Here is a 26337-nt window from a genome sequence, read left to right on the forward strand (position 1 = left end):
TTTTTGTTTCAAGGTTTATTAACAGTGACCTATCCTTTTGGGCTTCTCTTTGCCCCAGCTCCCAACCCTAATCAACCTCCCACTCTAGGGCTTCACTGTAGTTTCTGAATGTTGAAGGTGGGGTAGGATAAACTTGGAGATCATTCAAATTTGTGCCTTCCAGGGACTTCCCTAGCAGTCCAGTGGTTAAGACTTCATGCTTCCACTGCAGGGGTATGCCAGTTTGATCCCTGGTCGGGGAACTAAGATCCCGCATACCGAGTGGTGTGGCCAAAAAAAAAAAAAGTTTGCCTTCCAAATCTTTTTACTGTTAATGCATAAAACAATTCTTTTCAAACCCCAAATCTCTCACAGAACCCCTACATATCAAATACATAAAGCAGGAATTACCCTTCTTGAGGGAAACTATGTGGGGCTTACAGTTCTGAGAAACAGTTTGACATTCATTGTTCTGCTTATTTCAGTTACTTCATGGTACAGGTGAGTCAGTGGAGGCTGAGAGCGGCGCCATGACCTGCCTCTTTTCTGAGCCGGATGCTGTCTCGGGAGCTCTTGGCCCTGTGCTCCTTCCACAGCACCAGACTGGACTCTGTAGAGTCTTTCTAGCCAGGGCAGACGTGCCCCGGCAGTGTCTGCCACGGGGAGAGCTTGGGTCTTTGATTACCTACCCCTCAGACCGCTGTCCCAGAGTCATGTGAGGGGCTGGCTGGGGGGTAGACTTGAAGTGCAGGGAGTTTGGGTGGGGAAGCCAGGTGTCTGTGTCGGAAGGCCATTGGGGCTCGGGGGCTGGGGGCTGGAGGGTTGAGAAGGGCTGCCCAGGCCTGCGGTGGTCTCTCCCTTCCTCAGGATGAGGCTGCTCAGCTCCTGGAGTAGCTGCTCCTCCAGGGACCCATGTGTCTGGGTGCTGCTCTTGGAAGGGGGGCCCGGAGGGGGCTCAGGCGGCCTCTCCTCCCAGCCCTGGGGGCCTGCTTTGGACAGAAGATATTGATCAAAGGACCTCTGGCTGGGGAGGGGGGTCTCCAGCTTGGCTGTCCGCTCCCGTGGGGTAGAGAAGGAGGTGGAGATATCCTCGGTCAACTCAGGGAAGGCACCAACTTCCTCATACACCGGCTCCTCATACACAGGCTCCTCCAGATCTTCCTGCTCCTCCACAGACCCCTGGGATGACTTCATTGGCTGGATGAGAATGGGGTAACCAGAGGCAGGCACAGAGTTAGAGTTCCCAGATTATTAATCACTAATATTTATTGAGCTCTTCCTCTTGACCAGATGCTGCAAAAATACTTTTGCATGTATGATGTCAAAAACAGCCCTGTATGATGGATACACTTCAGGTGAGTGAGCTGAGGTATGGAGGAGTTAAGTAAGTTGCCCAGGACCACACAGTAAGTAAATGGTGGAGCTGGAGCTTGAACCCAGGTCTGTCTGACTCCAAAATGCATTCACTTAACCACTTCCTTCTACTTCTCAAATCCTGTGACCACTTCCCCCTTTCTTCACTGCCTCCTACCATCCCTTGTTTTCCTCATTCCTTCAGGTCGCAACATTCTGTCCATCCGCACACACACTCACGGATGGCCTGCATCAGACAAATAGAGAGCACATGGGCTCCAGCAGCACAGAGCACAGGGCTGGCAGGCACAGGACTGGAGCAGGCACAGTACTCACAAAGAACATGGACAGGGTCCTCCGGTTGTGAAGTCGCCGCTGGGCACAGGTAGGGTGGGGAGGCAAGGAGGGAAAGACACAGAGACACAGTGAGGCCTGGCAGCAGGAACTGCACAGAGAAGGCAGAGGGGGCACCAGGCTGGCAGACATGCCATTTCCTCCTGCAGTGTGGCCAGGACATGGGCAGGGACCCCGAGGCGTTGGGCAGGCTAGGGGAACCTCACCAGGGTCTGATTGGCAGACAGGAGAGTGGCCCCACTGTCATCCCCACGGATGGGCAGCAAAGGCATGGTGCCAAACTTCTGACGGGCGAGGTCAGAGGAGGAATGGCGTCGTAAGACCACTGGCTGCTGGTCATCGTGCTGGAGAGAGGGCAAGGGGAGGCACCGGTGGGCATGGGAGGTGCTGAGGGTAGAGCTGGGCCCACAGACCTGGCTCTCAGCTCCCTCCTTCCCCTTACCTGGGCTTTGAGGATGCTGGTGGTCCAGTCCCACATCTCGTCCTCGTCTGTGCAGGACAGGTAGCTGGGGGTGACCAGAGTGGGATCACCAGGAGGGAAGGGGTCACAACTAGAGGGGTGGAGGATAGGAAAGGCCGGAGGACAGGGAGTCTAGCTGGGAGGTACTCACAGGTGCATCTTCTCCAGGATCAATGTGAAGCCCCACCTGAGAAGCAAAGGAGACCAGTGATGGGTGGTCAGAAAGGCCAGAGGGTTGGTGGCATGAAGGCTCTAGAAGGGTGGACTGGGGGAAAAAACTCACGGGGTGGGAGGCTTGAACTTTTTGCGGATTCCCAGGTAGACCTTGGCATCTTCCAAAGGCCACTCTCGTTCCGGTTTAGAGCTCTGACAACATGAAAGCCGGCAGTGAGGTTGAAAGGTGAGAGAGAAGGATCATGGTTAAGGAGGTCAAGAAACCATGGAAGCACTGGAGTTGTGTGAAGTCAAAGGGTCACAGAGGTCAAAAGGCCAGGCAAGCAATGAGACTGATGGAAAAATGGGCTGGGGAGTGACAGGATCGAGCAGCCAGGGCTCCTCACACATAGCCATCCAGCCTCCCTCCACACTCGCCCAGGGCCCACCTTCTTCTCCTTGAGCAGCAGCAGGCAGCGGCCACGCAGCAGAAAGAACCTCTCCTGGAAGCGGTTTCCCAGCAAGCGGGGTGGCTCCTCCCGACACCGCAGCAGCCCCACTCGTGGGCTCTCACGCCGGATACCTGGGCACAGAGGGGCAGGGCAGGGCTAGGTGGAGGGTCCCTGGGAGAGGCCAGAGGCGGGGGGGGCTGGTGCTGGGCTGAAGAAGGAGGCTCACCTGTGAAGAGGCAGCCAGCATGGGCCAGAGAAACTTTTCTCAGGAGCAGGGAGGCTGAGCAGGGCTCTGGGAGCTGGCACCATTGGAGGGCCTGCTCAAGGACCCTTTCCTTGGGGTGCAGTGGCCGCTCTAGGGGGCAAAGTGAGGGTAGGTGTCAACCAGATATCTATCCACAGCCTAGCACTCCCTCCTCCTCGCCCAACAGTCACTCATTGATTTGTCCAGCCAGCCACAGATGTAATTTAGCACTGACTGTGCCAGGCACAGGGCTGCCCTGGGGATATAGTAGGGAGCTTAAAACACCCGGCCTGCCTTCACAAAGCCCACAGCCTGGCAAGGCAGCAGAGAGTAACAGATAAGTAAACGAGGTAAAGACAAACCATTATTCTGAAGGAAACAATAAAAACCTGAGAGAGAGAAACGGGGCAGCTACTGAGATAGGGTGACCAGGCAAAGCCTTTCAGAGGAAGCATTTGAAGATGAGACACAGAGCCTGGAGGATTGGGAAGAACAAGCCATGCAGAGATCGGGGAAGAAGACTCCAGGGACGATGAAATGCAGCACCAAAGGCCCTGAGTTAGGAAAGATGTGCTTGAGGAACTTAACAGCCAGCGTGGCTGAAGCAAGGAAAACACGTCATTTGAGATGAAATCTGAAAAATAAGTGAGTGCCACATATTCAGTCTTGTGGGCTAGAATAAAGGGTTTGAATTTTATTTTAAGTGCAATGGGAAGCCATTGGAAGGTTTTAACCACGGGAATGGCATGATGTGATTTATGCTTGAACATGCTCATTGACTGCTGTGTAGAAAATGGATTGTTGGAAGGCAAGAAGGGACACTGGCCAGCTGGGCCCTTTATGGAGCTCTACGTTTTCGTGGTTAGTGTTGGGTTGCAGAAAGATCATGGTGACTTCAACTAAAGTGGTAGCAATGGAGATGGAGAAGTGGTATATTTAGAAAGATACATTTAGACTCAAGAGGACTAGTTAGCTGGTAGGTATGAAGATTAAGGAACAGAAGGAGTCCCAGAGGACTCCCAAGTCTCTGGCCTTGATAACTGGTGAATGCTGATTCAATGACTGAGTCAGGAAAACTAGGAAATGGTTTGGGCTTTGTGTCGGGGAGGGGGTTGGGAATTGAGTTTGGTCTTAGAATTTTTAATTCACTTTTTTTTTGGTTGTACATGTGGCATGTGGGACCACTGGTTCCCCAACCAGAGATCAAACCTCCATCCCTCTAGTGGAAGTGTGGAGTCTTAACCACTGGACTGCCAGGAAGTCCTGGTCTTAGGCATTTAAAATATGAGATGCTAGAAGATGTACAAGTGGAGGTGTCAAACGGGCAGCTGGCTATGTGAGTCTGGAGCTCAGAGGAGGGGTCTGGACCACACATAAACATTTGGGGCCAGCTTATTAGTGGCATTTAGAGCCGCAAAAATGGATGAGCTCACCCGAGGAAACACACAGAGAAAGGAAGAGGGTCGAGGATTGAGCCCCAAGTCCCTCCAGCATTTGAAGCCTGGGCAAAGTAGAAAGAGACGCCTCCTTTGAGGTGAAAAACCAAGGGTCTTTGGGGCCCACGAAAGACAAAAGAACAGAGAGTATTGAGAAAGGGTGAGTAGGGACTTCTCTGGTGGTCCAGTGGCTGAGACTCCACACTTCCGATGCAGGGGGTCCGGGTTCGATCCCTGGTCAGGGAATAGATCCCGCATGCCACAGCTAAAAATCCCACTTGATGCAACTAAGACATGGCACAGCCAAACAAATAAATAAATACAAAAAGAAAAAAAAAAAGAAAGACCGAGAGGACAGCTGCACATCTGGTAACCCAGAAGTCTTGGTGACTTTCACCCCAAACGCACTTGCACATGCGCTGGCATACGCACCAAGCTCCCCGTGCTCTCGAATCTCAAATGTCACCCACAAGTCCGTCCCAGCTGCTGTCCCCCGAATCTCCAATACTTGGTTGGTCAGCTCCTCAGCAGTCAGTGTTGGGGACACCTAGGGTCAGGGCACAAGCAGAGGACCCATGCGGGTCAGGCCGCTGCCCCTGCTCCCCGCCACCCTCTCATCTCCCCTTCTGTCTCCTCAGGACTCACCTTCAGGGTGACACAGTTGTCTGGGAGCTGCTGCTCTATGAAGACCTCCATGATGAGGTCTCCAGCCTGGGACAGCTGAGGGGAAGAGTAAAGAAATGAGGAGGACACAGACAGTACAAAGAATCAAGGTCAGAGAACCCCTTAGGTTGTCTCATGAGTGCTTCCCCCAAAGAGGCCTCCTCTGAACCCTCATCCCAAACATCCCTCAGGCCCTTTAAAGAGAAGAAACTCCAGGCATGGTGGCACTGTGTTCGGTAGCGCTTGAGAAGACAGGCTGGAGTCTGGGTTCCAACTCTGCCGCTCGCTACAGTACAGCCTTGAATAAGTGACCCTTCAAACCTCAGTTCCTTTGAAAAAAGGGGACCACCGACCTCCTAGAATTGTGTGGCACTAAAGTGAGATTACAGGTGCTTGGAATATAATTTGTCCCCAGATGTTAGCTACAGCATTTATTATTCTTCTGACCTCTTTGTCTAGCTTAGCTAACCCTTCTTTGGATCTCTACACCTGAAACTGAAGTGTTCCTGCCACCCTTTTGTAATGAAGAACCCTCAGGGTAGAATAAATGGAGCAAATCCTAAACCAACCACCCCTCCCCAAGGTGCTCCTCTCCTTGGGTTTCCTGTGGCCCAGAAACTGAAGGTCACCTTCCTATCTCGATGTCCCCTCCTGGCCCACTCAGGAGTCTAGGGTCAGGACAAGTTACCTGCACATCCTTCCAGGTGGTGATGAGACTGACCTCCAAGTCAATCTGGGCTACCTGATCAGGGTCGATCTGTGGAAAAGCCAAAACGGTGTGTGTGTATCTGTGTCTGTGTGTGTGTGCGTTAGCGGGAGGCTGCCGGGAAAGGGGGTAAGCCCGGAGATATGTGCAAGACCAGAGCCCCTGGAGGAGAGGGGGAGAGGCCAGAAGAGCTGAGAGCTAAGGGGCAAGGATGTTAGGAGTGCGGTTACAGGAGACGGGGCCCAGGGATCTGGGACGGAGTTCTGGCGCAGGGGGCCTTTAGAGGGCGAGGTTAGGGGTTTGTTGGGACGAGCAGGATCCAGCATCCAAGGAGAGGGGCCGTAGGTCAGGGGTGGGGAAAGCTTACATCGAAGACAGAGATGTAGCCATCGATGAGCTCCTGCAGCACTCGAACCTCGTGCTCCCCCCGCCCGTCTGTCTGGAACACGCTGGGCGCGAACAGCAGTGCCAGGTTTCGCGTGCACATCTGGTTCAGAGAAGCACACTTCTGCACCCTGTGGAGGGGTGTGTGGGTCACGGGTAGGTACAGCACTCATTCGGCAAACACTTATTATTGAGTCCCTGCTATGTGCCTGGGCTAAGCACTTGGGCTATAGCAGTGAGTTAGACACAACCCTGCCCTCAAGGAGCTCCCAGTCTAGGGGAGAGCCAGGCTTATATATAGGGGTCAGCAAACTTTTTATGTAAGTTTATAGATAGTAAATATTTTAGGGTTTCATGCTGTACCATCAGTCACAACCCCTCAATTCTGCTCTGATCATGTGAAAGGAACCATGGGATATATATAGAAGAATGGGTATGACTTTACATTTTATGTACAAAACTTTATTTACAAAAATAAGCAATGAGCTGGATTTGGCCCAGAGGCCATAATTGTCCAGTCTGTAATCAGTACCATACAACTGAGGCTCATCCTAGAATCATTTAAAAAAAATCTGTCTCTCCCAATAGACTGGTAAAGGTAGACCTGCATCTTATTCCTCTTTGTGTCTCCAACATCTAATCCTTTGCTGACATAGAATATTAAATAAAACAAAATAATGCTGATTGTTCACCATTTCTGAATGCTTACCACATATATGCCAGGTGCTGTAGTAAGAAGTTTACAACCAGCACGTCATTTAAATCTCATATAGCCTATGAGGTGGATGGTGGTGGTGATGATTTAGTTGCTGAGTCATGTCCGACTCTTTGTGACCCCCTGGACTGTAGCCCACCAGGCTCCTCTGTCCATGGGATTTCCAGGCAGGAACACTGGAGTGTGCTGCCCTGCCCTACTACAGGGAATATTCCCAGACCAGGGATTGAACCCTGGTCTCCTGCATTGGCAGGAGGATTCTTTACCACTGAGCCATCAGGGAAGCCCATCAGGTGGATTCTGTACCTTATACCATCTTCCTGTTACAAATGAGGAAACTAAGGCTCAAAGAAAACAGATAATTTATCCAAAGTCATGCGCTCGAATAGTGGAGTCAGATTGAGGCCTAGGTATGTCTGACCCCAAAGTCCATCCTGTGAACCTTTATGCTATTACACCTTCACTGAACAATTGTCTATGGGATGGATATGTGAATGTAAGTGAGGGATTGGACAGAGGTGACGAAGGGTCGGGGGGAAGCCTGCAGGGGTCTGGCTGTACTGACCGATAGAGATGCCCAATGAGGGTGGCCAGTGTGCGGCGGTTGACCCGTGGCAGGCAGCCAATCACTTCTTTGTATTTCTCCAGGCGCTGGTTCTTCTGGGGCAGCTCTGGGGACGTGATGGGCAAGGGGTGGAGAGGGTCGGGGAAAGAAGAACAGAGGGATTTTTAGAGAAACAAACCCAGGATGGATGTGTGTCTGCCCCTTCCCACCTTTCCCTGGCTGAGTCCCTGGGTGATCGGCCAACTGTGCCAGGAGTGTTGGGGCGGGAGCTGCCTGATCCCACAAGGGAGCCTCAGTGATTCTGGGGGAGTGTGGAGTTGCTGATTGGGTCTCAGTTGCCAGTGAGGCTCTTAGGAGTACCTACCAGCAGCCTCCCTCCAGCGAGGCAGCAACCGTGCAGAGGTCACAGGATCATCAAGCTCTCGAAAGAAGCGTTTGAGCGTGTCGGTGACATCTTCCACAAAGTGCTCCCCTGGTCGGAGCTTCACAGACCGGGCATCCCGCCGGAACTCAGCCAGCAGCTTCAGGCTGCGGGCACGGGCACCCCCTTTCCGGTATATGCCCTCCAGCCGGAGCCCTGCGAACAGCCAGCATCTCAGCTCACCACTGCCCAAGACCGGCTATCACTCACCCAGTGCCCTGTCTGTGACCCACCCCCCCTTCCTGTACGTGGCTATTGGGGGTAGGAGGGTCAGACAGAAATCAGCCTCTCTGGTCTTGCTCCTCAGGTCCCTACTCCAGCCCTCGCCTTCAGAAGGCCCATCCCTAACCATGCCATCACACTGCAGCTCCCTTCTCTCCTCACCACTTTGATCTTTAAATAGCACTCTATGAAATCATATCACACTCAGGACAGGTTCTTCACAGGTTTTGAATTTATGAATTCATCTACCTGCTAAAATGTATTTGGAACCCCCAAATCAATACCTGTGGCACTCTGCAGTCACCTGTGAACATGTGCAAATGGAGAAAATTTTCAGTTGCCTGATGAACATTTTCCCAGCTAAGGCCTCAAGCGGTAAACAAGTGTCATACTAATGGTATATTTAGAGCCACATATTTTTGCATTCTTGTACTTCTTTTGGGGGGGAATTTCACTGTTTAAAATGGCTCCCAATTTAGGGCTGAAGTGCTGTCTAGTGTTCGAAGTACCAGAAGGCCTTGTGGAGAAAACACGTGTGTCAGATGAGCTTTGTTCAGGCATAAGTTACAGTACTGCTGGCAGCTAGTTCAAAGTTAACGAATCAGCTGTATAGTAAATAAAGTGTCTTTAAAGCAGACTCATGGATACAGAAAACAAACTAGTGGTGACCAGTATGAAGAGGGAATAGGGGAGGAGTATACTATTAGGTATAAAATAAACTGTAAGGATATATTGTATAACAGGGAAAATGGCAAATATTTTAGAATAACTATAAATGGAGTACAATCTTCAAAAATAGTGAATCAGTATGTTGTACCCATATAATTTATCAAATATTTTACATCAGCCATGCTTCAATAAAAAAAAAATAATAAAATAAAAAAATTTTAAAGATGAAAACTCGGACCTACATTCAGTATCTTATAATAACCTATAATGGAAAAGAATCTGAAAAAGAATATAGGTATTATATATTTATACACACACACACATATAACTGAATTACCTTGTCATACACCTGAAACTAACACAACATTGTGAATTAATTATAATTCAATTTAAAAAGAGAGGAAAAGAAGATGAAAACTGAAAAAAATTCTAAGTGTCTTTAAACAGAAGCACACATAAAACAAAGTTACATGATGAAAATATGACCAGAATTTCCCAGGAACTTAACCCTGTATTTCCACTGGGGCGACAGTTCAGCATTCATTGATCCAGTGATTCAGTGACTTTATAACTGCCATGAATCATGAGAACTGAGTGTATTTGTGTTCTTAATTATTACCCATCGTTCCCACTAGTCTCTGAGCTTCACAGAACCTTCCTCGTTCACTGCCCCACCTGCCGTGGCTGGCACAGGGGAGCAGCTCAATAAATACGTGTTGAATGAAGAGTGGCAGTGCAAGATCTGTGGAGCAGCAGGGAAGAACACCCACACTTTCTCCAGGGCTTTTCACTGGGCCTCTGACTTCAATCCTCCTAGGAACACGTGTGAGGCTGAGAAGTGGATGGGGTCTAGTAAGTTTGGGGAGTCAATACATGAGGCTACTGCAAAGGCATGGAGGATGTCTTTAACCACTGACTATCCATTGTCTGTGTAGTAAGCACAACTATTTGTAGGCACATGGATGTGCCTTTTCCCCCTTTACTGTCCTCCTTGGTTTTCTGAGAATTTTCTTCTCAAGAGTCCAACCTTCTAAAGAGAGTTTGCTGGGGAAAAAGAATCAATTCGATCCTTACTTGGTAAAGAGAAAAAAGCAGAGGCCAAAAACTCACAAAGAATTCAGGGAACTCCTTGCATAGTTCATCCTTTATGGCTGGAAAACCCTCCCACACAGAATAATTTTACTCAGACCCTCAAGGATTTTGCTGCTCAGCTTGGCTCTTGCCTAATAGCTGCGCTGTCTCTGTTCTCCATAGCTCTGCATCTCCAGTCACATCTGAGGGCCCCCCTCCTTCCATGCCCACGCCCCAATAAGAGTGGCTATGGAACACTTCAGTTTAGTTCAGTTCAGTCGCTCAGTCGTGTCTGACTCTGCGACCCCATGGACTGCAGCATGCAAGGCCTCCCTGTCCATCACCAACTCCCGGAGCTTACTCAAACTCATGTCCATTGAGTCGGTAATGCCATCCAACCATCTCATCCTCTGTCATCCCCGTCTCCTCCCACCTTCAATCTTTCCCAGCATCAGGGTCTTTTCCAATGAGTCAGTTCTTCACATCAGGCTGCCAAAGTATTGGAGTTTCAGCTTCAGCATCAGTCCTTCCAATGAATATTCAGGATTGATTTCCTTTAGGACGGGCTGGTTGGATCTCCTTGCAGTCCAAGGGACTCTCAAGCGTCTTCTCCAACACCACAATTCAAAAGCATCAATTCTTCGGCGCTCAGCTTTCTTTATAGTCCAACTCTCACATCCATACATGACTACTGGAAAAACCATAGCTTTGACTAGATGAACCTTTGTTGGCAAAGTAATGTCTGCTTTTTAACATGCAGTCTAGGTTAGTCATAACTTGCCTTCCAAGGAGTAAGCGTCTTTTAATTCCATGGCTGCAGTCACCATCTGCAATGATTTGGGAGACCCAAAGAATAAAGTCTCTCACTGTTTCCACTGTTTCCCCATGTATTTGCCATGAAATGATGGGACCAGATGCCATAATCTTTGTTTTCTGAATGTTGAGCTTTAAGCCAGCTCTTTCACTCTCCTCTTCCACTTTCATCAAGAGGCTCTTTAGTTCTTCTTCACTTTCTGCCATAAGGGTGGTGTCACCTGCATATCTGAGGTTAGTGATATTTCTCCCAGCAATCTTGATTCCAGCTTGTGCTTCATCCAGCCCAGCATTTCTCATGATGTACTCTGCATATAAGTTAAATACACAGGGTGACAATATACAGCCTTGACGTACTCCTTTTCCTATTTGGAACCAGTCTGTTGTTCCATGTCCAGTTCTGACTATTGCTTCCTGATCTGCATACAGATTTCTCAAGAGGCAGGTCAGATGGTCTGGTATTCCCATCTCTTTCAGAATTTTCCACAGTTTATTTGATCCACACAGTCAAAGGCTTTGGCATAGTCAGTAAAGCAGAAATAGATGTTTTTCTGGAACTCTCTTGCTTTTTCAATGATCCAGCAGATGTTGGCAATTTGATCTCTGGTTCCTCTGCCTTTTCTAAAACCAGCTTGAACGTCTGGAAGTTCACAGTTTACGTTTGTTGAATTCTCCTGACTTGGAGAATTTTGAGCATTACTTTACTAGTGTGTGAGATGAGTACAATTGTGCGGTAGTTTGAACATTCTTTGGCATTGCCTTTCTTTGGGATTGGAATGAAAACTGACCTTTTCCAGTCCTGTGGCCACTGCTGAATTTTCCAAATTTGCTGGCATATTGATTGCAGCACTTCCACAGCATCATCTTTTAGGATTTGAAATAGCTCAACTGGAATTCCATCACCTTCACTAGCTTTGTTCATAGTGATGCTTCCTAAGGCCCACTTGACTTCACATTTCAGGATATCTGGCTCTAGGTAAGTGATCACACCATTGTGATTATCTGGGTCATGAAGATCTTTTTTGTACAGTTCTTCTGTGTATTCTTGCCACCTCTTCTTAATATCTTCTGCTTCTGTTAGGTCCATACCATTTCTGTCCTTTATTGAGCCCATCTTTGCATGAAAATTCTATTTTTTCCCTCTATTTCTTTGCACTGATCACTGAGGAAGACTTTCTTATCTCTACTTGCTATTCTTTGGAACTGCATTCAAATGGGTATATCTTTCCTTTTCTCCTTTGCTTTTCGCTTCTCTTCTTTTCACACCTATTTGTAAGCCCTCCTCAGACAGTCATTTTGCTTTTTTGCATTTCTTTTTCTTGGGGATGGTCTTGATCCCTGTCTCCTATACAATGTCACGAACCTCCATCCATAGTTCATCAGGCACTCTGTCTATCAGATCTAGTCCCTTAAATCTATTTCTCACTTAACCACCTATAAGTCCTGAATGCTTCACATGTGCTCTCTCACTATTACCACTATCCTGGAATATGAGACTGTGAGGACCCCCATTTTTTTTTTTTTATTTTTTGGCCACACCATGCGGCTTGTGGGATCTTCCTCGACCAGGGATCGAACCTGTGCCCCCTGCATTGCAAACGTGGAGTCTTAACCACTGGAACTGCCAGGGAAGTCCAATAGCCCCATTTTATTTTTTAAAATCTATTTTATTATTATTGAAGTTTTCAGCTGTACTGTGCAGCATGTGGGATGTTAGTGGCATGCGGGATCTTTGTTTTCTGACCAGGTGTTGAACCTGTGCCCCCTGCATTGGGAGCCTTGACTCCTAACCATTTAACCAGCAGGGAAGTCCTGGCCCACTTTAAAGATGAGGGAACTGAGATTCAGAAAGGCAGAGCAGCTTGTCACTGTCAGATTGCAGTCTCTGGAGGCAAAGTTTCTGAAGGCAAGTCACATGCACACATCTCCCTCCTCAATCCCGTCTGACCTGCAGTGCCCATGTTCCCCATCCCTCACTAGCTCAGTGTCAGCCAGTACCCACTCACCATGCTGAGTGACAAAACTGATGCAGGCATCCACGATGATGGGGATGTCACCCCGGCTCATCTGCTGCTCCTGCAGCCCTGTGCCTCCCCCGCTGGCTGCCCCCCCAATGGCCGCGTTCCATGCTGAGAAGTCTAGCCGGCCCTCTGCCTGCAGATACAGTGTCCTGAGACCCGAGAGATCTGAGTCAGAGCCAGCTCCAGGGGAGTCCTCAGGCTGAGGCCCAGGAGCACAAGGATCAGACTTCCCAGAGACACCAGCAGGGGGCAGCAACACCCAACCCAGACAGGGCCCCTGACTAGGGAAGTGACTTTGAGGAAGTGGGCAGTGGTCCAGCAGGCCTGGGTGGAAGGTGTGAGCTGTGCTCTAGGAAGGGCAGCCCAGAGTCAAGGACAGGGGCAAGACTTACCTTCCTGTCTCCACCAAAACCAAATGCTCTTTCTTGTCTGGGGTGTCAGCTGCTGAGACCACACCTGGGAGGAGAACCAGGAACATTATCATCAGTGTCATCTTCATCATAGTGATTAATATTCATTAAGTATTTAAGGTATGTAGGTTCCATGCTAGGAGGTTTACAAACAATACTGCCTTAAACCTTATGAGTTACATACTATTATCCCCATTTTGGGTTCAGACGGTAAAGAACCCACCAGCAATGAGGGACACCCGTTTCACCTAAACTCAGGGAGGTTAAGTGACATGGCTCAGATAACTTGTTATGGCAAAGCTAAGCTTGAACTCAAGTTTCTTGTCTCCAGATCTTTAAAACACTATCCTACACTGTTTCTCTTTTAGGAGGAAATGAGAATTCCCAGCCCTTTCTCTCAGTCCCCAACCAGCAAGCGACTCCAAAGAATGATAATAACAATAACATATATAACATATAACATTTATTGAATACCTGTAAGATGCCTCCTGCCAGGTTCTGTGATAAGTGTTTTACATGCATTGCCTTATATGAAACTCATTACAACCCTATTATTGTACCTATTGTGAAGATGAGGCAACTGAACCACAGAGAAGTTAAGTAACTTGTCTAAGGTCACACAGCCAGCAAGTGATGGAGATGTGGGGGGGTCTAAATCTGGGCAATTTGACTGTAGAGCTTCTGCCTGAATCCACTATTCCTGCTATCTCCCATAGGGACCCCAAATACGTGAAGGTCCACTACCCCCACCCCCACAGCCACCCTTCGTCCCTCTCCCCAGCCCTGCTCACTGATCTCTTGTAGCCGGCGCAGATGCACCATGTCCTCAGGGGCTGGGGGGCCAGGGCCTGACGCTGGGCACAGGAAGAGATGGTCTCCACGAAGAAGTCCGAACCCAGACATCCAGAGGCCAGGGGCCAGGGCGGCATGGGAGGGGGACCGCAGCCACAGGCGACCCAGCCGCAGCAGCCCAGGGCCCAACAGCTGGTGACAGCTCAGTGGGGAGAACCACTGTGAGGAGGAGGACAATGGGAAAGAGGAGGATAGGGAAAGAGACAGGGGGCGGGGAGAGAAGTAAGAGTGAGAGGGATAAGGGGAGGCAGAGGAGGACATGGAGAGACAGCCAAGGAAAGAGGGGCGTGAAAGGGATGGGGAGAGAGTAAAGGAAAGACAGTGCAGGAGACAGGAGATGGATGGAGAAAAACAAGAAAGAAATGCAGTTCAATTCGATTTGCTCCAGCCAACACAGAGAAGACCCCTGTGCGGCAGGCAGTGTTATACCCTTAATTGGGATGTAGGGAAAGACAGACTGGGTAGTGCATGCTGTGACCGAAGAGTCATGAGGCCCCGGGAAGTCCCACCCCCAGGGGGCCAGGCAGAGGCTTCACGGAGAAAGGAGAAAGGACTATTCGAGGTGTAATTCAAAGCAGTGCTTCTCAAGCTACTTGTGCTGAAGGAACAGGGAATTTAAAATTTTTTTACCAATCTGTCACTAACCAACACTTTGATTAAAAAACAACAAAATGAATTACTAGAAAAGTGAAATGAAAAAAGAATGACATATAAAATATAAGCCTCCAATTTTTAAAAATTAGACTCCACACATAAAATTATTCTGTCACATTGCTATGAAAGATTCTAAATAGTGACTCTCAAGCTCTATACTTAACCTGTCATGGGCCATAAGAGAATTCCTCGGCCAGAACCAGGTAACAGACCAACTTGGGGTAGCACTGCCTTAAAGGATTTTTGAAAAGTGGTGGCTCAGTGGTAAAGAACCCACCTGCCAGTGTAAGCGACATGAGTTTGATCCCTGGGTAGGGAAAATCCCCTGGAGGAATAAATGGCAACTCACTCCAGTATTCTTGCCTGGGAAATGGACAGAGGAGCCTGGCAGGCTACAGTCCATGGGTTCTCAAAAAAGTCAAACACGACTTAGCAAATAAACAACAAGAGATAATAAGAGGAGACTTGGAGGACCATGTCAGAGCCCTTAGAGGATATGGAGACAGCTTATTGGTGTGAGGAGTTCTGAGTGGGGTCAGAAGCCAGAGCAGGGGAGCGTTTCCTACAGAGTAGTGTCAGATGCGACCTGGTGAGGCCAGAGGACAGCCCTTGAACCTTACCCAGGGCAAGTCGCTGGCCACCTGCAGGGGAGTCGCTCAGAAAAGCAAGGCAGAGGAGGGCAGCCAGAAGGGGTTAGGGAGGAGCTGCAGGGTGCCAGAGCTCATAACTTTCTAAGTTGTGGTGGGACAGGGAGGTGGCATGCCAGGGTGATGAGCTGAAGGTGGAGCAGGGCTTGGGGGAAAGCTGTTTAAGGATGGGAGCGATTATCACTGTCATCACCATTACTACTTCAACACCCACAGATAGAGGGCTTGAGGCTTGCCAGGCAGTGTGGGCCTCACGTGTCCCTTAATCCTCAACCCTAGGGGTAGATCTTTGACACCTACTCTACCCATATGGAAGAGCTCACACGTGGGAGTCGGAGGACTCAAATCCCAGGATATCTGACTCCAGGGCCTGAACTTTTAATGCCAGGGGCGGGGTGCAGGATGGAGAGAGAGTGGCTTGCCTGGGGTTAGAGAAGCTGGGTCAGATGAAGGCAGCTTTGCTGTGGACTTGGAGATCTGAGCCTGGGGGAGGGGGTGGGAGTCAGGTGGCAGCCTCTCTGTGGGAAGAGCCCAGCACAGTGCAGTCTGGCCTGTGAGCTTTGCAGACAGAGGCCTGACTTCCATCCTGTGTGTGCTGCTGCCTTCTAGCTCTGTGACCTTGACTGAGTGGCTTCGTAACCTCTGAGTTCTCTAGGTGTGAGATATTGATAATCCTTACCTCTAAGTGTTGTTGTGAAAATTAAATGAGATATTGAGCGGGCAGCGTTTAACACAGTGGCACAGAGTAAGTGCTCAGTCAACCTCAGCTGTTAGTGGCGGGGGTGGGAGTGGCCGCAGGAATAGCGGGGGACAGGATGGGGGCAGGGTGGGTACAGGGGACCCGCGAGCTGTAGGGGAGGGGTCTCAGCTGTGTCACCTTGCCCAGGGCACTGGTCCAGGCCTCCAGGCTGTCAGCTCCATCTGTGCCAAAATGCTGAATTCTCCCCCCGGTGAGGATGAGCTCGAAGGAGAAGGGGAACCTGGAGAGGTGAGGTCCGGGAGGAGGGACGGGGTGAGTGAGGGGGCTGGCAGGCTCAGGATCAGGAGGGGAAAAGGGAAGTTCAGGGAACAGGGTGGGTGTTACCTGTCGAGGTCACCTGGGTCAGTGGGTGGGGGGTTCACACCCAAACATACAACATCCTGGGGCTGGATGAGGTGGAGGGGTTCAGGGCTGCTTTCCGACACAAACATTTCCAGAGCCGCACCCAGGACACACCACAGTCGGGGGGGAGCTAAGAGGGAAAGTGGTGGTCAACAGGCAGCAGACTTCTGTCCCCACTGTCAGAATTCCCATTTGCCAGATATCATTCTGTGCCAAGCCCTCTACCTATGTACGATCTCCTGTAGTCGTCACAACTCTATGAGGGGAGTTTTACATTCACTCCTGTTTTGCAGATGGGGAAACTGAGGCTCACAGTTGAAGTACTTGCCCAAGTCACGTGGGGAGAAAGCAGCAGAGCTGAGATTTGACCCCCTGCGGTGTGACTTCAAAGCACAGCCTCTCAACCATCAGCCAATGCTGCCCCTCCCCACCCCTGCCATGGTCCCTGTGATCCCAGCACCCTTGTCCACTTCAGGGCATGTCCTATCCCAGTCCTCTCCTCCTTGTCCCTCTAGGGAACACTCCTAACCGTCCTGGCTTCTGCCCATCCCCTCCCGTCCCTTGGCTCCCCTCTCACCATCTCGGCCCCTGCGAGGAGGTGGGGGTCCAGCTTTGTTGCTGATGGGACCACAGTACAGGAAGCTGCTATAAGTGGCAGGCACCACCACCTCATTGTACACGCCAGGGGAGGGGTCTGCAAGGGAAAGGAGACGTGGTCATGTCAGGCCAGTGCAATGGAACGGCCTGATCCCCTTGGAGAAGTGCTTGAATCGAGGAAGACAGTGGGACCCAACTCCATCGGCAGCATGGCCTAGTACAGCCCAGTGGTGCTGGACTCCTCACCATCCAGATCAGAGAAGAAGGTGGCAGGCAGTGATGAGGCTTCTAAGCCAGCCCTTGCCCACTGCCTGTCCCCACCAGCCAGCGAATAACAAGTAAGCTCTGGGTGGAAGGCTCAGAGCAGGGGCCCTCCTGTAAGTGTCTTGGCCCCTGTGGCATGACTACTCGAGCCCAGCCTGTGTAAGGTGACCATTTCTATGATCAGACTTCCCTTGGGCAGGTGAGACCTGACCTATGGGTTGACCCTGACAGGGATAGGCCAGCACTAACACCTCAAGCATCCAGATCCACTCCAGACAGTGGTCATTAGTGGTCATTTCAAATATCAAGAAATAGGGCCTAGAGGACTTGGAGGGTTGGGAAACTGCCCAAGTTGGGCCATTGTGATGGCCTAGCTGAGAGGTAATTGGGGGCCCCCGCCAGAAGAACCAAGGCACAGGTCAGGGCAGAGAATTCTTGCAGGGAGAGAGAGGAAGCCTTGTGGGGATTACCTGGGGGCAGGAGACTAGGGAAGCTGCCATCGAGGGCTGAGGGGGTCCAGGGCTCCTCTCCCTCAAAAGCCTCGACACAGAGGAGCTGAGTCATGTTCTTCAGCAAGTTGGGTCCTGCCACAGCTGCGCACAGTGCCTACAGGGAGAAAAGGCCTCTGTCAACCCCAGGACACAACCTGGGAGTCCTGGGGACAGTCCTCCTGTCTCCAAAACAGCCCCCACTCCAAGCTTAGGCATGTCAACTCAGAGACCCATTAGCCCCAGCCTTCCCTCCTACCTGGAGAAGCTGGCTATGATCTGGATACTGAGGGTGGGGCTTCCGGAAGAGACCGAGCCGGTACTTCCGAGAGATGAACTCTCCCCGAGGGCCAGGGGGGGTATCTGGGTGCAGCCCCTCACCAGGGGGGAGTGACCCTGCCCAGAAGCGGTTGGCACGATCGTTTCCCAGGACAATGAACAACTGCAGGGTCACAGAGGGCAGAGGCAAGTGACAGAAACTTGTATCCCCAGGCATTCCAATCCTGTCCCCAGGCTGGACCCAAGGCCTTTTCACACATGCTCCTTCCACCCCAGCCCACACTCCGAGACACACTTTTTCCCTCTGCAGACTTCTCACCTGCACTATCTCATTACTCCACACACTTGTGTCCAGCTTCAGGCTCTGCACCTTGGAGATCCCAGAACCCAGGGCCCGGTGCTGACCTGTTAGGGTGTGAAGGGCATGGGCACCCTGAGCCCTCCTGCCCCAAGCCCCCAAGCCCCTCCCCATTTCAGCTAAAGGCCCCGGCCCTCACCTGCGCACTGCTTGCAGATGACCACTCCCAGGTTGACCGCGGCCCAGTCTGGGCGGGAGGCGCCACAGTCCGCGCATTGCCGGTTTGCCCGATTGGACCAGATCTTCTCAGCCACCTCGTAGTCAGACAGGGTCTCGGTTACTGCTTCCTGCAGAGCGGCCGCCCAGCTCTGCCGAGCCCCCCCAGACTCGGCTGTGAAGCTGAGGGGTGGACAGCCAGTCCGTGGGCCTGGACACCCACCCCTCTACCCGCCCCACCAGCCGGGGCATTCCATATGTGGGCCAGCCCAGCCCCTCCTGACATCCTTGACCCTGTTCACTGGACTCCTGTCGGGACACACCCACTGACATCCTAAGGAGAAGGCCTTGGAGCCTCTGCACCCCAGTATCCCCCCCTCAATGTCTCTCCCCCGGCCTTGCCTCCTGCCAGTCTGGGCCCCACCTGAAGCAGCGATGTGGTGTGAGCAGGTCAAAGCTGCGACTCTTGGTCTCCCGCACACTGCAGCCTTGTAGTTCAATGAAGCAGATCCCGATGCCCAGAGAGAAGGCCTGGCAGAGTCAGGGCGGGGGGTGGTGGGCAGGCACAGTGAGGTCCGAGTGGGCTAGGTCAGGCCCCTCGGCCCCGGCCCGGCCCTCCTCACCTGCTCACTCTTGTACAGGGCCAGCTCTCCGGGGCTCAACGCAGCAAACACCTTGGCCTTATGCCCACGCAGCTCCAGCATGCCCGTGCGGAGGGGTCGAGGTGGCTGCGGGGGCCTGGGGTGGCCCAGGAGGCGTTGCTCCTTTAGGCAGGACTGCAGCGTGGAGCACCACATGTCCCGCTGAGCTGGCGGGGGACGGGCAAGCAGGTAAAGTGGGCTGTGAGCTCTCCTGGCCTCCCCAGCCCTGCTCTGAACCCAGGGGGCCCTGGCCCTCACCCTCACTCTCTGTGCGGAACACGAACACCCTCTGGCCGGTGATGACCTGGAACTTGTTGTCCTTGCTGCTGCGGGTCATCTCAATGGCCGTCAGAGGGATCACGCCCTTGGGGAAGGGGTCCTGGAGGGACAGACAGCCCATTGGCCCATGGGGACAGGAACCCAGCCATGTGCGCTGACCCCCGGGGCCAGCACCAACATTTAATGAGATTCAGCACTCATTCCGCGAGCAGTGGGGTACAGCTGCTAACCGCGCTCCTTTTGACCCCTGACATCAGTCACGTGGTGCCTGCCTCCCCATCACAGGGGCATTGGCCTTCCAATCCTGAGCCTCTCTCAGCTCTCCCTCTCCCTTTCCCCAGGCCCCATGAAGCACCTCCCAGACCTACCTTATCACTGCCAAAGTACATCAGACTCCTCCCGTTGAACTGCACAAAGCGCCTCTGAAAGACGTAGTTTCTGGGGATGGGAGAGGTTGAGATCAGTAACTGGTGGAGGCTGCACCCCAGGGGTCCTAGGATCTGGGAGCACTTGAGACCCGACCTCCAGCACCAGCCAGCCTCCCGTGCCCCGCTCCCCTTCCCAGCAGCCCCACCCCTGAGGGGAGAGCTTGTCTAGCCAGCCACTGAGCAGGGGCGTGGGGCGGTCTGCCGTGGAGGAGAAACTGGCATAGGGTGAAATGAGGTCATCGTTGGTCTCTGTGTCCAGGGTGGGCAGGGAGAGGGTGGAGTCCCCGGGCAGCTCAAGGCTGGCATAACCAGCATCCTCACGTGCCTCCAGATCCGGCCTGCTGAGCCTTGTGGGGGCCAAGACAGAGGGGGACACACTTTAGAGCCAGTTCCCTGGACAGCCCCACCCACAGCACCTAGTGGAATGCCCGGCAGGTACCAGATCTGCTTTTTAAAAAGGGGAACAGGGAGGCCAAGAACCCAAAACACAAGCATGGGTCTTCTTCCCAGGGCACACTCGGACTTTTCATTTCAAAAATGTCAGTCCTTTGCCTCTGCCATTAGTATTACATGGTGGAAAAGTTGAGGAATAACTACACACATGACTTTCTGCCACAGCTGCCTATCTCATCAATACGTCTAATTGGTTCTTTCTCCAAAAAGTTCTTGCCTTTCTCTCCCTGGACCAAGTTCCCAATAGCTCTCACCGAGGTGAAGGGAATCATCTAACCAGTCACTTGCTTCCATTCTCGCCCTTCCACCAGTCATTCTCCCACTAAGGATGCAAATAAGATCATTTCAGGCACCTGCAGGAACCTCTACAATGACTTCCCATCAACACTTAGGATAAATCAAAATTCCTTACCAGTGGATGCAAGACTGTGTACAGAGAGACCCAGGGCAACTCTGACGACCTCATCCTGCATCGCCTTCGCCTTGCTCACTACAGTTCAGCCACATTCTCTTCCCTAGTTCAGAGTCTTTGCCATGCCGTTCCCTCTGCCTGGAACACACTTCCCTAGGCTGCTTCTTTCCATCCTTCAGATATTCCTTCCCAGAAAGTCCTCTATTATTCTGTCACTTTCCAGTGGTTCCTTACCTCAGCTGTACAAATCAGTTGGGAAACTTAAACATATCTGCATATGAACCCCAAGTGCATGTATGCGTGCTCAATCACGCCCAGCTCCTTGTGACCTCATGGACTAGAGCCACCAGTCTCCTCTGTCCATGGGATTTTCCAGGCAAGAATACTGGCCTGGATTGTCATTTCCTACTCCAGGGGATCTTCCTGACCCAGGGATTGAACCCGAGTCTCCTGCATTGGCAGGTGGATTCTTTACCACTGAGCTACTGGGGAAGCCCTGTGTGAGCCCCATGCCAGACACTTAAATTTGAGTTATTGGAAACAAGGCCCAGGCGTCTGTCATTTTCAAAGTACCCCAGGCTGCAGTGCAGCTTGGGTTAAGAACCTCCACTCTACCCTACCTGTTTCCTACTTCATAGAGAAACTGAAGCAACCAGAGGATAATCCCCACAGACTCCCAGCGCCACATCTGCCCCATTCTACATACACACCATTTTCCTCCTGGTACTATGATAAATACCCCTGTCTAAAGCTGATCTGTCCTCTGGGCACTTGGTTCCAGTCCTCTCACCTACACAAGGACATCACTCCAGACTTTGTCCCTTTTCTCTCTCCTGTATCCACTAGTTTTCCCTCTCTATCAGATCATCCCTATTCACCTACGAATATACACAGCATTCCATGCTATTAAAACCCCTTTCTTGACTCCACTTCCACTATCAATAACCACTCAAACTCTCTGCTCTTCTTTGCAGAAAAACTCCTCAAAAATGTTGTCTTCATATTTCCAGTTCTTCTCCTTTGTTCTCTCTTGAGCCCACACAGATCAAGCCTTCACTCCCAGCACTTGTCAAGGTCCCGAGTAACCTCCATATCACCAATTCCAGAGGTCAATTCTGAGTGCTCATCTTACCCAACCTCTCAGTAGCATTGGATTCATCTGACCTGACCTCTTCCTCCTCCTTATATCTTTTCTTCAGTTAGCTCCTGTGGCATCAGCTTCTCCTGATTTTCCTTCTACTTCACTAAGTGTTTCTTTTCAGCCTTTTTTGCTGATTCTTCCTCTTATTCCCAATCTCTCGATCCTGGAGTATGCAGGACCTTATCTTGGTCCTCTGCTTTACCTACACTCACTTACAGCTACATACACCCATCTAAATGCTGACAACACACAAACCTAGATCTCCTGTTCAGACCTCTCCCCCAAACTCCAGACTTGTATATCCAACGGCCTATTTGCCACTTCTTCTTGGGCATACATTACACACCTCAAGTTCAACACATCAAAACCTGAACTCCGAATCTGCCTTATTCCTGCATTATGCACAGTCTTCCCCATTTCAGACCACAGCAACTCCATGAACTTTCAGTTGCTCAGAAGAGCGCTGTCAAACTGTCTTCGAAATTTGGTTGTTTTATAGTTTCAGCACAGCTCACACCAGACGAGCCACATTTCAAGCGTTCAGCAGTCACACGTGGTTACTGGCTACCACACCGGACAGTGCAGGCTCAGACGGAAACCCCTGAAGTCTTTCTTGCCGCCTCTTTTTCTGTCACACTTCAATTTACTAGGACAGTTCGTCTTCAAAATATAACCCAAACCAACCACTCCTCACCCTTTCCACTCTCATAACAGTAGCCTGAGATTTCTCACCTAGATCATGGTAAGAACCTCCAAACTAGTCTCTCTGCTTCTGCTTTGGCCCCTACAGATCACTGCCAACACAGCAACCAGAGGGATTCTTTAAATGTAAGTCAAAAAAAAAAAAAAAAAAGTAAGTCAAAACCCTTCCAATAGCTCGCTTCCCATTTCACTTAAGAGTAAAAGCGAAAGTCCCAATATGGCTCCTTTTGCCTCTCTGACAGTGTCTGCCCCAACTCTTCCCAGCCTGGCCCTCTCTGTCCCAGCCCTGCTGACCTTGTCATCGCTACCGGATCCCCTGGTTACACGGCCTTCTTAAAGTCTCTATTCTGGCCACTCTTCCCACATGCAGCATTCTTCTCCTAGAAGAGGGCTAACTCCCTCACTTCTTTCAAGTTTTAGCTCAAATATCATCTTCTTAACACTCTGGCAACTCTTAGTGAAAAACTGCAGTCCTTTCCTCCCTCACCCCTTCCAGCCGTCTTACGCTGTTCAATTTTTTTTCATGGCACTTACCACCTTTTACTGGAGGAGGGCATGGCAACCCACTCCAGTATTCTTGCCTGGAGAATTCCATGGACTGAGGAACCTGGCGGGCTACAGTCCATGGGGTCGCAAAGAGTCGGACACAACTGAGCAACTAGCACTTTCACTTTCACTATTACCTTTCAACATAGGTATAACTCATTTATTACATCTATTGTTAATTGACTAATTTCCCACAAAGGCAGGGATTTCTGATCTATCCCAAGTATTTACAACAATATCTGACATTCAATAGGTGCTCAAAAAGATTGTTAAATGAAAGAATGAAAGGCACTTCTCCATATTTTAAGTCATATATCCATTTCTTTGTCTACCTGTTTTATTTCCTATCTGTCTCCACTGAGTCACAGGCTGCCTAATGGGAGACTGGGTCTGTCTGTCATATTCATCCTGAATCTCAATAACCCAGTTGGCACACAGTGGATGCTCAACACACATTTGATGACCAATGGGAAACAGCTGCCACCAGCTCAACCTGCTCCTCTTCCTGCCATCATCACTCTATGGACCACTCACCTGTGTTCAGCCCTTTCCTGACAGACACCTCTGCCTTCTCTTCTGTCAGGGGCCCCTGAGACCCCCACAGGCTGGACACCATAGTACAGGCAACCAGGGTCCATGATGTGCACTGCCAGGTGGAGAAACGGGGGAGACAGGGAAGAGGTCAGGTGAGAGTCCTGAAGGGCAACCTTTCCCCCAACCCATGATAGCCAACCTACCTGTGCCCGTTGTGGGCCTGAGGGCAGGGGTGGGGGCAGCTGTCTGAGAGCCGTCTGGGGCCCTAGGAGAGAGGTCTAGCGGTCATTCAGGGAGCGAGAAGGAAGGACAAGTCCTCCCGCCCTGCTCCTCCCTGCCCCCAGCGGTGGATCCCCAGGGAGCCGACCCCACTCACATGTCCTGAGCTGTCTGGGCCCCTCCTCTTAAGTCCAAGCCAAAGTAGATGGCATTGGGCATCATCTCCACAGTATTTGAGGCCGACGGCTGCTCGGAGGAGGACCTCGGAGGGACAGTAGGGGACTTCGGACTCAGGCTGGGCTCTGGGCTCTTGGATGCCTCTGGTCTCCAGACGGCTGGACTCAACCCAGGCCTCTGGGTGGTGGCAGAGCCACTGAGTCCACCAAATACTGTCCTGGGCTTAGGCACAGGCTTGGTGGGCTGGGCTGGGGGTGCTGGGCTGGGCGAAGGCTCCATGGCACTTTCGGGCTGGGGATCCGGGGGGCCCTCGGCAGTGCCTGCCTGCAGCAGGCGCAGGATGCGCTTCCGGTGCCCCGTGGCGTTGACGCCCAGCTGCCTCAGCTCCCCGTGGCCCAGGCCACGGGCCGCACCCGCCGTAGCCAGACCCTGCTGCCGGAACGCGTCTGCATACTGCTCCAGGTGCACCGAGGCCAGCCACACAGCGATGTCCAGGTCCTGAGGGGCAGCCATGGGGGCTCAGGCCATTGCTGGGGGAGGGGTAGGGTGAAGGGAGGGCTCAGGCTGAGATTCCCCCTCCCTGTCCCAACGTCTGAGGCTTGGACAGAGGCCACCAGACTCCTGTCTTCCTCCAGAGAAAAACGACCAGAAGCCTGTGATCTGGGGGCAGACAACCCCAAACATTGGAAAGGGCCTCCCCATTGTAGGAGCACCCCTTCATTTGCAGAGGAGGAAACTGAGGCCAGGGAGGGGAGGAGGCTTGCTCCAGGCTCCAGGCAAGTTGGCTTCTTGGTGAGAATGTTGGCCCCTTAGCTCCCACCCACACAGTGTCTGGGTCAAAGCTCTGCATACACTCAAGTCAGCAAGCCTGGGACAAGATGCCAGAACCCTGCAGGGGTGGGGATGACAGGGGCTGGTGGGGAGGAGGGGCCCACGATGAAGCTGCTGTGGCACAGAGCTGTGACAGAGGAGAGGGGAGGAGGAGAGGGGAGATGCACCTCCCACTCCCACTGGTTCCAGAGCTGAGTGCAGGCTCCGGCCATCCTAATCCTGGTCATTCCCAGTTCCTCCTCCCCTTCCACCTATTGTCTCTGCTCAGACTTCCTTCCTGTCCCTCCAGCTCTGGCCGCCCCCACATCCTGCCTGCCTTGGTCAGGCTGTCCAGAGAGCTCTAGGCAGTACCTACATCTGGGCAGAGGCCACTTGGGGAGTGAGGATGTGGCAGAGAACTAACTGGGCCAGAGAGATGAGGGACCGGGGATACACCAGGGTCTCCACTCAGCACCCACCTGCAGCATCTTCTCCCATATGTGTGCGCAAACTGGAACACCCACCCTGCAGGAACTCACACTGTGAAATGACAACCCCGTACCTCTGCTTTCTCCAAGCCTTCCTTCACCCTGTCCATGCCTTTGGACTCAGGTCTCTGAGGTTCTGTCCCATTCCACCACCCTGATGTGGTGGACCCTGATCTAGTTAGTACCTAGACCTCTCTTGGATCCTGTCTCCATGAGTTTTCTGTCTACCCTGTCCCTGTCCCCACCCCATTCATCTCCATCTCTACGTCTAAATCCATCTCCGTCCCCTTCCTTGTTTTGCTGTCATTAAGCCTCTCCTTGCCTCTGTCTCCATTTCAACTAGATCTTCAGTTTTATCTGTCTCTGGCCAACTCTGACTCAGGTTTCTGTCTCTGCCTCTGCTCGTACTTCTCTCTCCCAGTTTCTCTCCTGCGGGGTCCTTCTTACCAGGACTGCCTCTCGCCCCAGCATCAGTTCTGGCCTCTCTCCGCCTCTCTGCGGCGGACGGAGCCCCCTCCCCAAGCTAGGGCCCGGGTGCTGCACCTCCCGTCCTGACTCAGAGTCCAGTTTCCCGGTGACTCAGGCCCGACTCGAGGGCACGGGACTGAGAACTAGGAGGTGAGCCGGGCAGGAGTGCGGCGGGGGGGGGCGGGGGGGGGCAAGGGGGGGCGGGCTTGGCAGCGCAGGGCAACTGCGGCGGCGACGAGGGAGGGGGCAAGGAGGGAGGGGGCCGAGGCCGGCACCCGGAGGGAGGGGCTGATCGCGGCGGGGAGGGGGAGAGGGGAGGGCCGCGGGCGCGGAGTGGGGCCAGGGATCCCACAGAGGCCCTCGAGGTGATGGGGAGGAGTCTGGGAGGCAGGAGCCGGGGGGCGCGGGGTCCTCACCTCACTACGCGGCCGCCGTCCGCTCCCCGGTACCCACCCGCCGCGCCGTCCGAGGCTCCGGGTCGCAGCTCCGGCCCCGCCTCCCCTCAGCCCTCCCCCGACGGAGCCCCGCCCCGTCCCGCTCGTCGGTTCCCT

The 26337-nt window shown here is 52.1% G+C and overlaps 1 protein-coding gene across 5 annotated transcripts; it reads right to left on the reverse strand.

Annotated features, from left to right (window-relative positions):
* On the reverse strand, positions 1-26337 carry ARAP3 (ArfGAP with RhoGAP domain, ankyrin repeat and PH domain 3). 5 transcript variants are annotated; one of them, XM_043913064.1, is made up of 33 exons: positions 26203-26337; positions 24001-24550; positions 23828-23889; positions 23625-23736; positions 19983-20183; positions 19777-19846; positions 19388-19508; positions 19112-19296; positions 18913-19019; positions 18472-18671; positions 18294-18379; positions 17955-18137; positions 17678-17813; positions 16924-17040; positions 16329-16476; positions 16122-16224; positions 13883-14102; positions 13074-13137; positions 12667-12830; positions 7829-8041; positions 7465-7570; positions 6168-6315; positions 5783-5851; positions 5077-5151; positions 4864-4978; positions 2978-3106; positions 2749-2882; positions 2430-2512; positions 2298-2333; positions 2129-2192; positions 1893-2030; positions 1669-1707; positions 1-1176 (listed from the first exon to the last, which is right to left on the reverse strand). In XM_043913064.1, exons 2-33 carry the CDS (start codon positions 24531-24533, stop codon positions 691-693), a joined length of 4647 nt encoding a protein of 1548 aa, XP_043768999.1. In that variant the 5' UTR covers positions 24534-24550; positions 26203-26337; the 3' UTR covers positions 1-690. The 5 variants fall into 5 exon arrangements, with proteins under 5 accessions (XP_043768999.1, XP_043768998.1, XP_043769000.1 ...); XM_043913063.1 differs by lacking the exon at positions 26203-26337 and adding an exon at positions 25766-25905 and having other exon boundaries at positions 24001-24518; XM_043913065.1 differs by lacking the exon at positions 26203-26337 and adding an exon at positions 25766-25899.

Source organism: Cervus elaphus, chromosome 9 (assembly GCF_910594005.1).
Source record: "Cervus elaphus chromosome 9, mCerEla1.1, whole genome shotgun sequence".
NCBI classification, from domain to species: Eukaryota; Metazoa; Chordata; class Mammalia; order Artiodactyla; family Cervidae; genus Cervus; species Cervus elaphus.

What these genes read in the sequence shown, in the direction of transcription:
- ARAP3 (XM_043913063.1), bottom strand. Translation starts at nt 25,789, where the DNA reads ATGCTGGGGCGAGAGGCAGTCCTG. An exon ending in ATCATAGCCAGCTTCTCCAG is followed by an intron (nt 17,814 to 17,954) that starts GTAGGAGGGAAG and finishes TTCTCCCTGTAG; the next exon opens with GCACTGTGCGCAGCTGTGGC. An exon ending in CTCATTGGGCATCTCTATCG is followed by an intron (nt 6,316 to 7,464) that starts GTCAGTACAGCC and finishes ACCCCTCCACAG; the next exon opens with GGTGCAGAAGTGTGCTTCTC.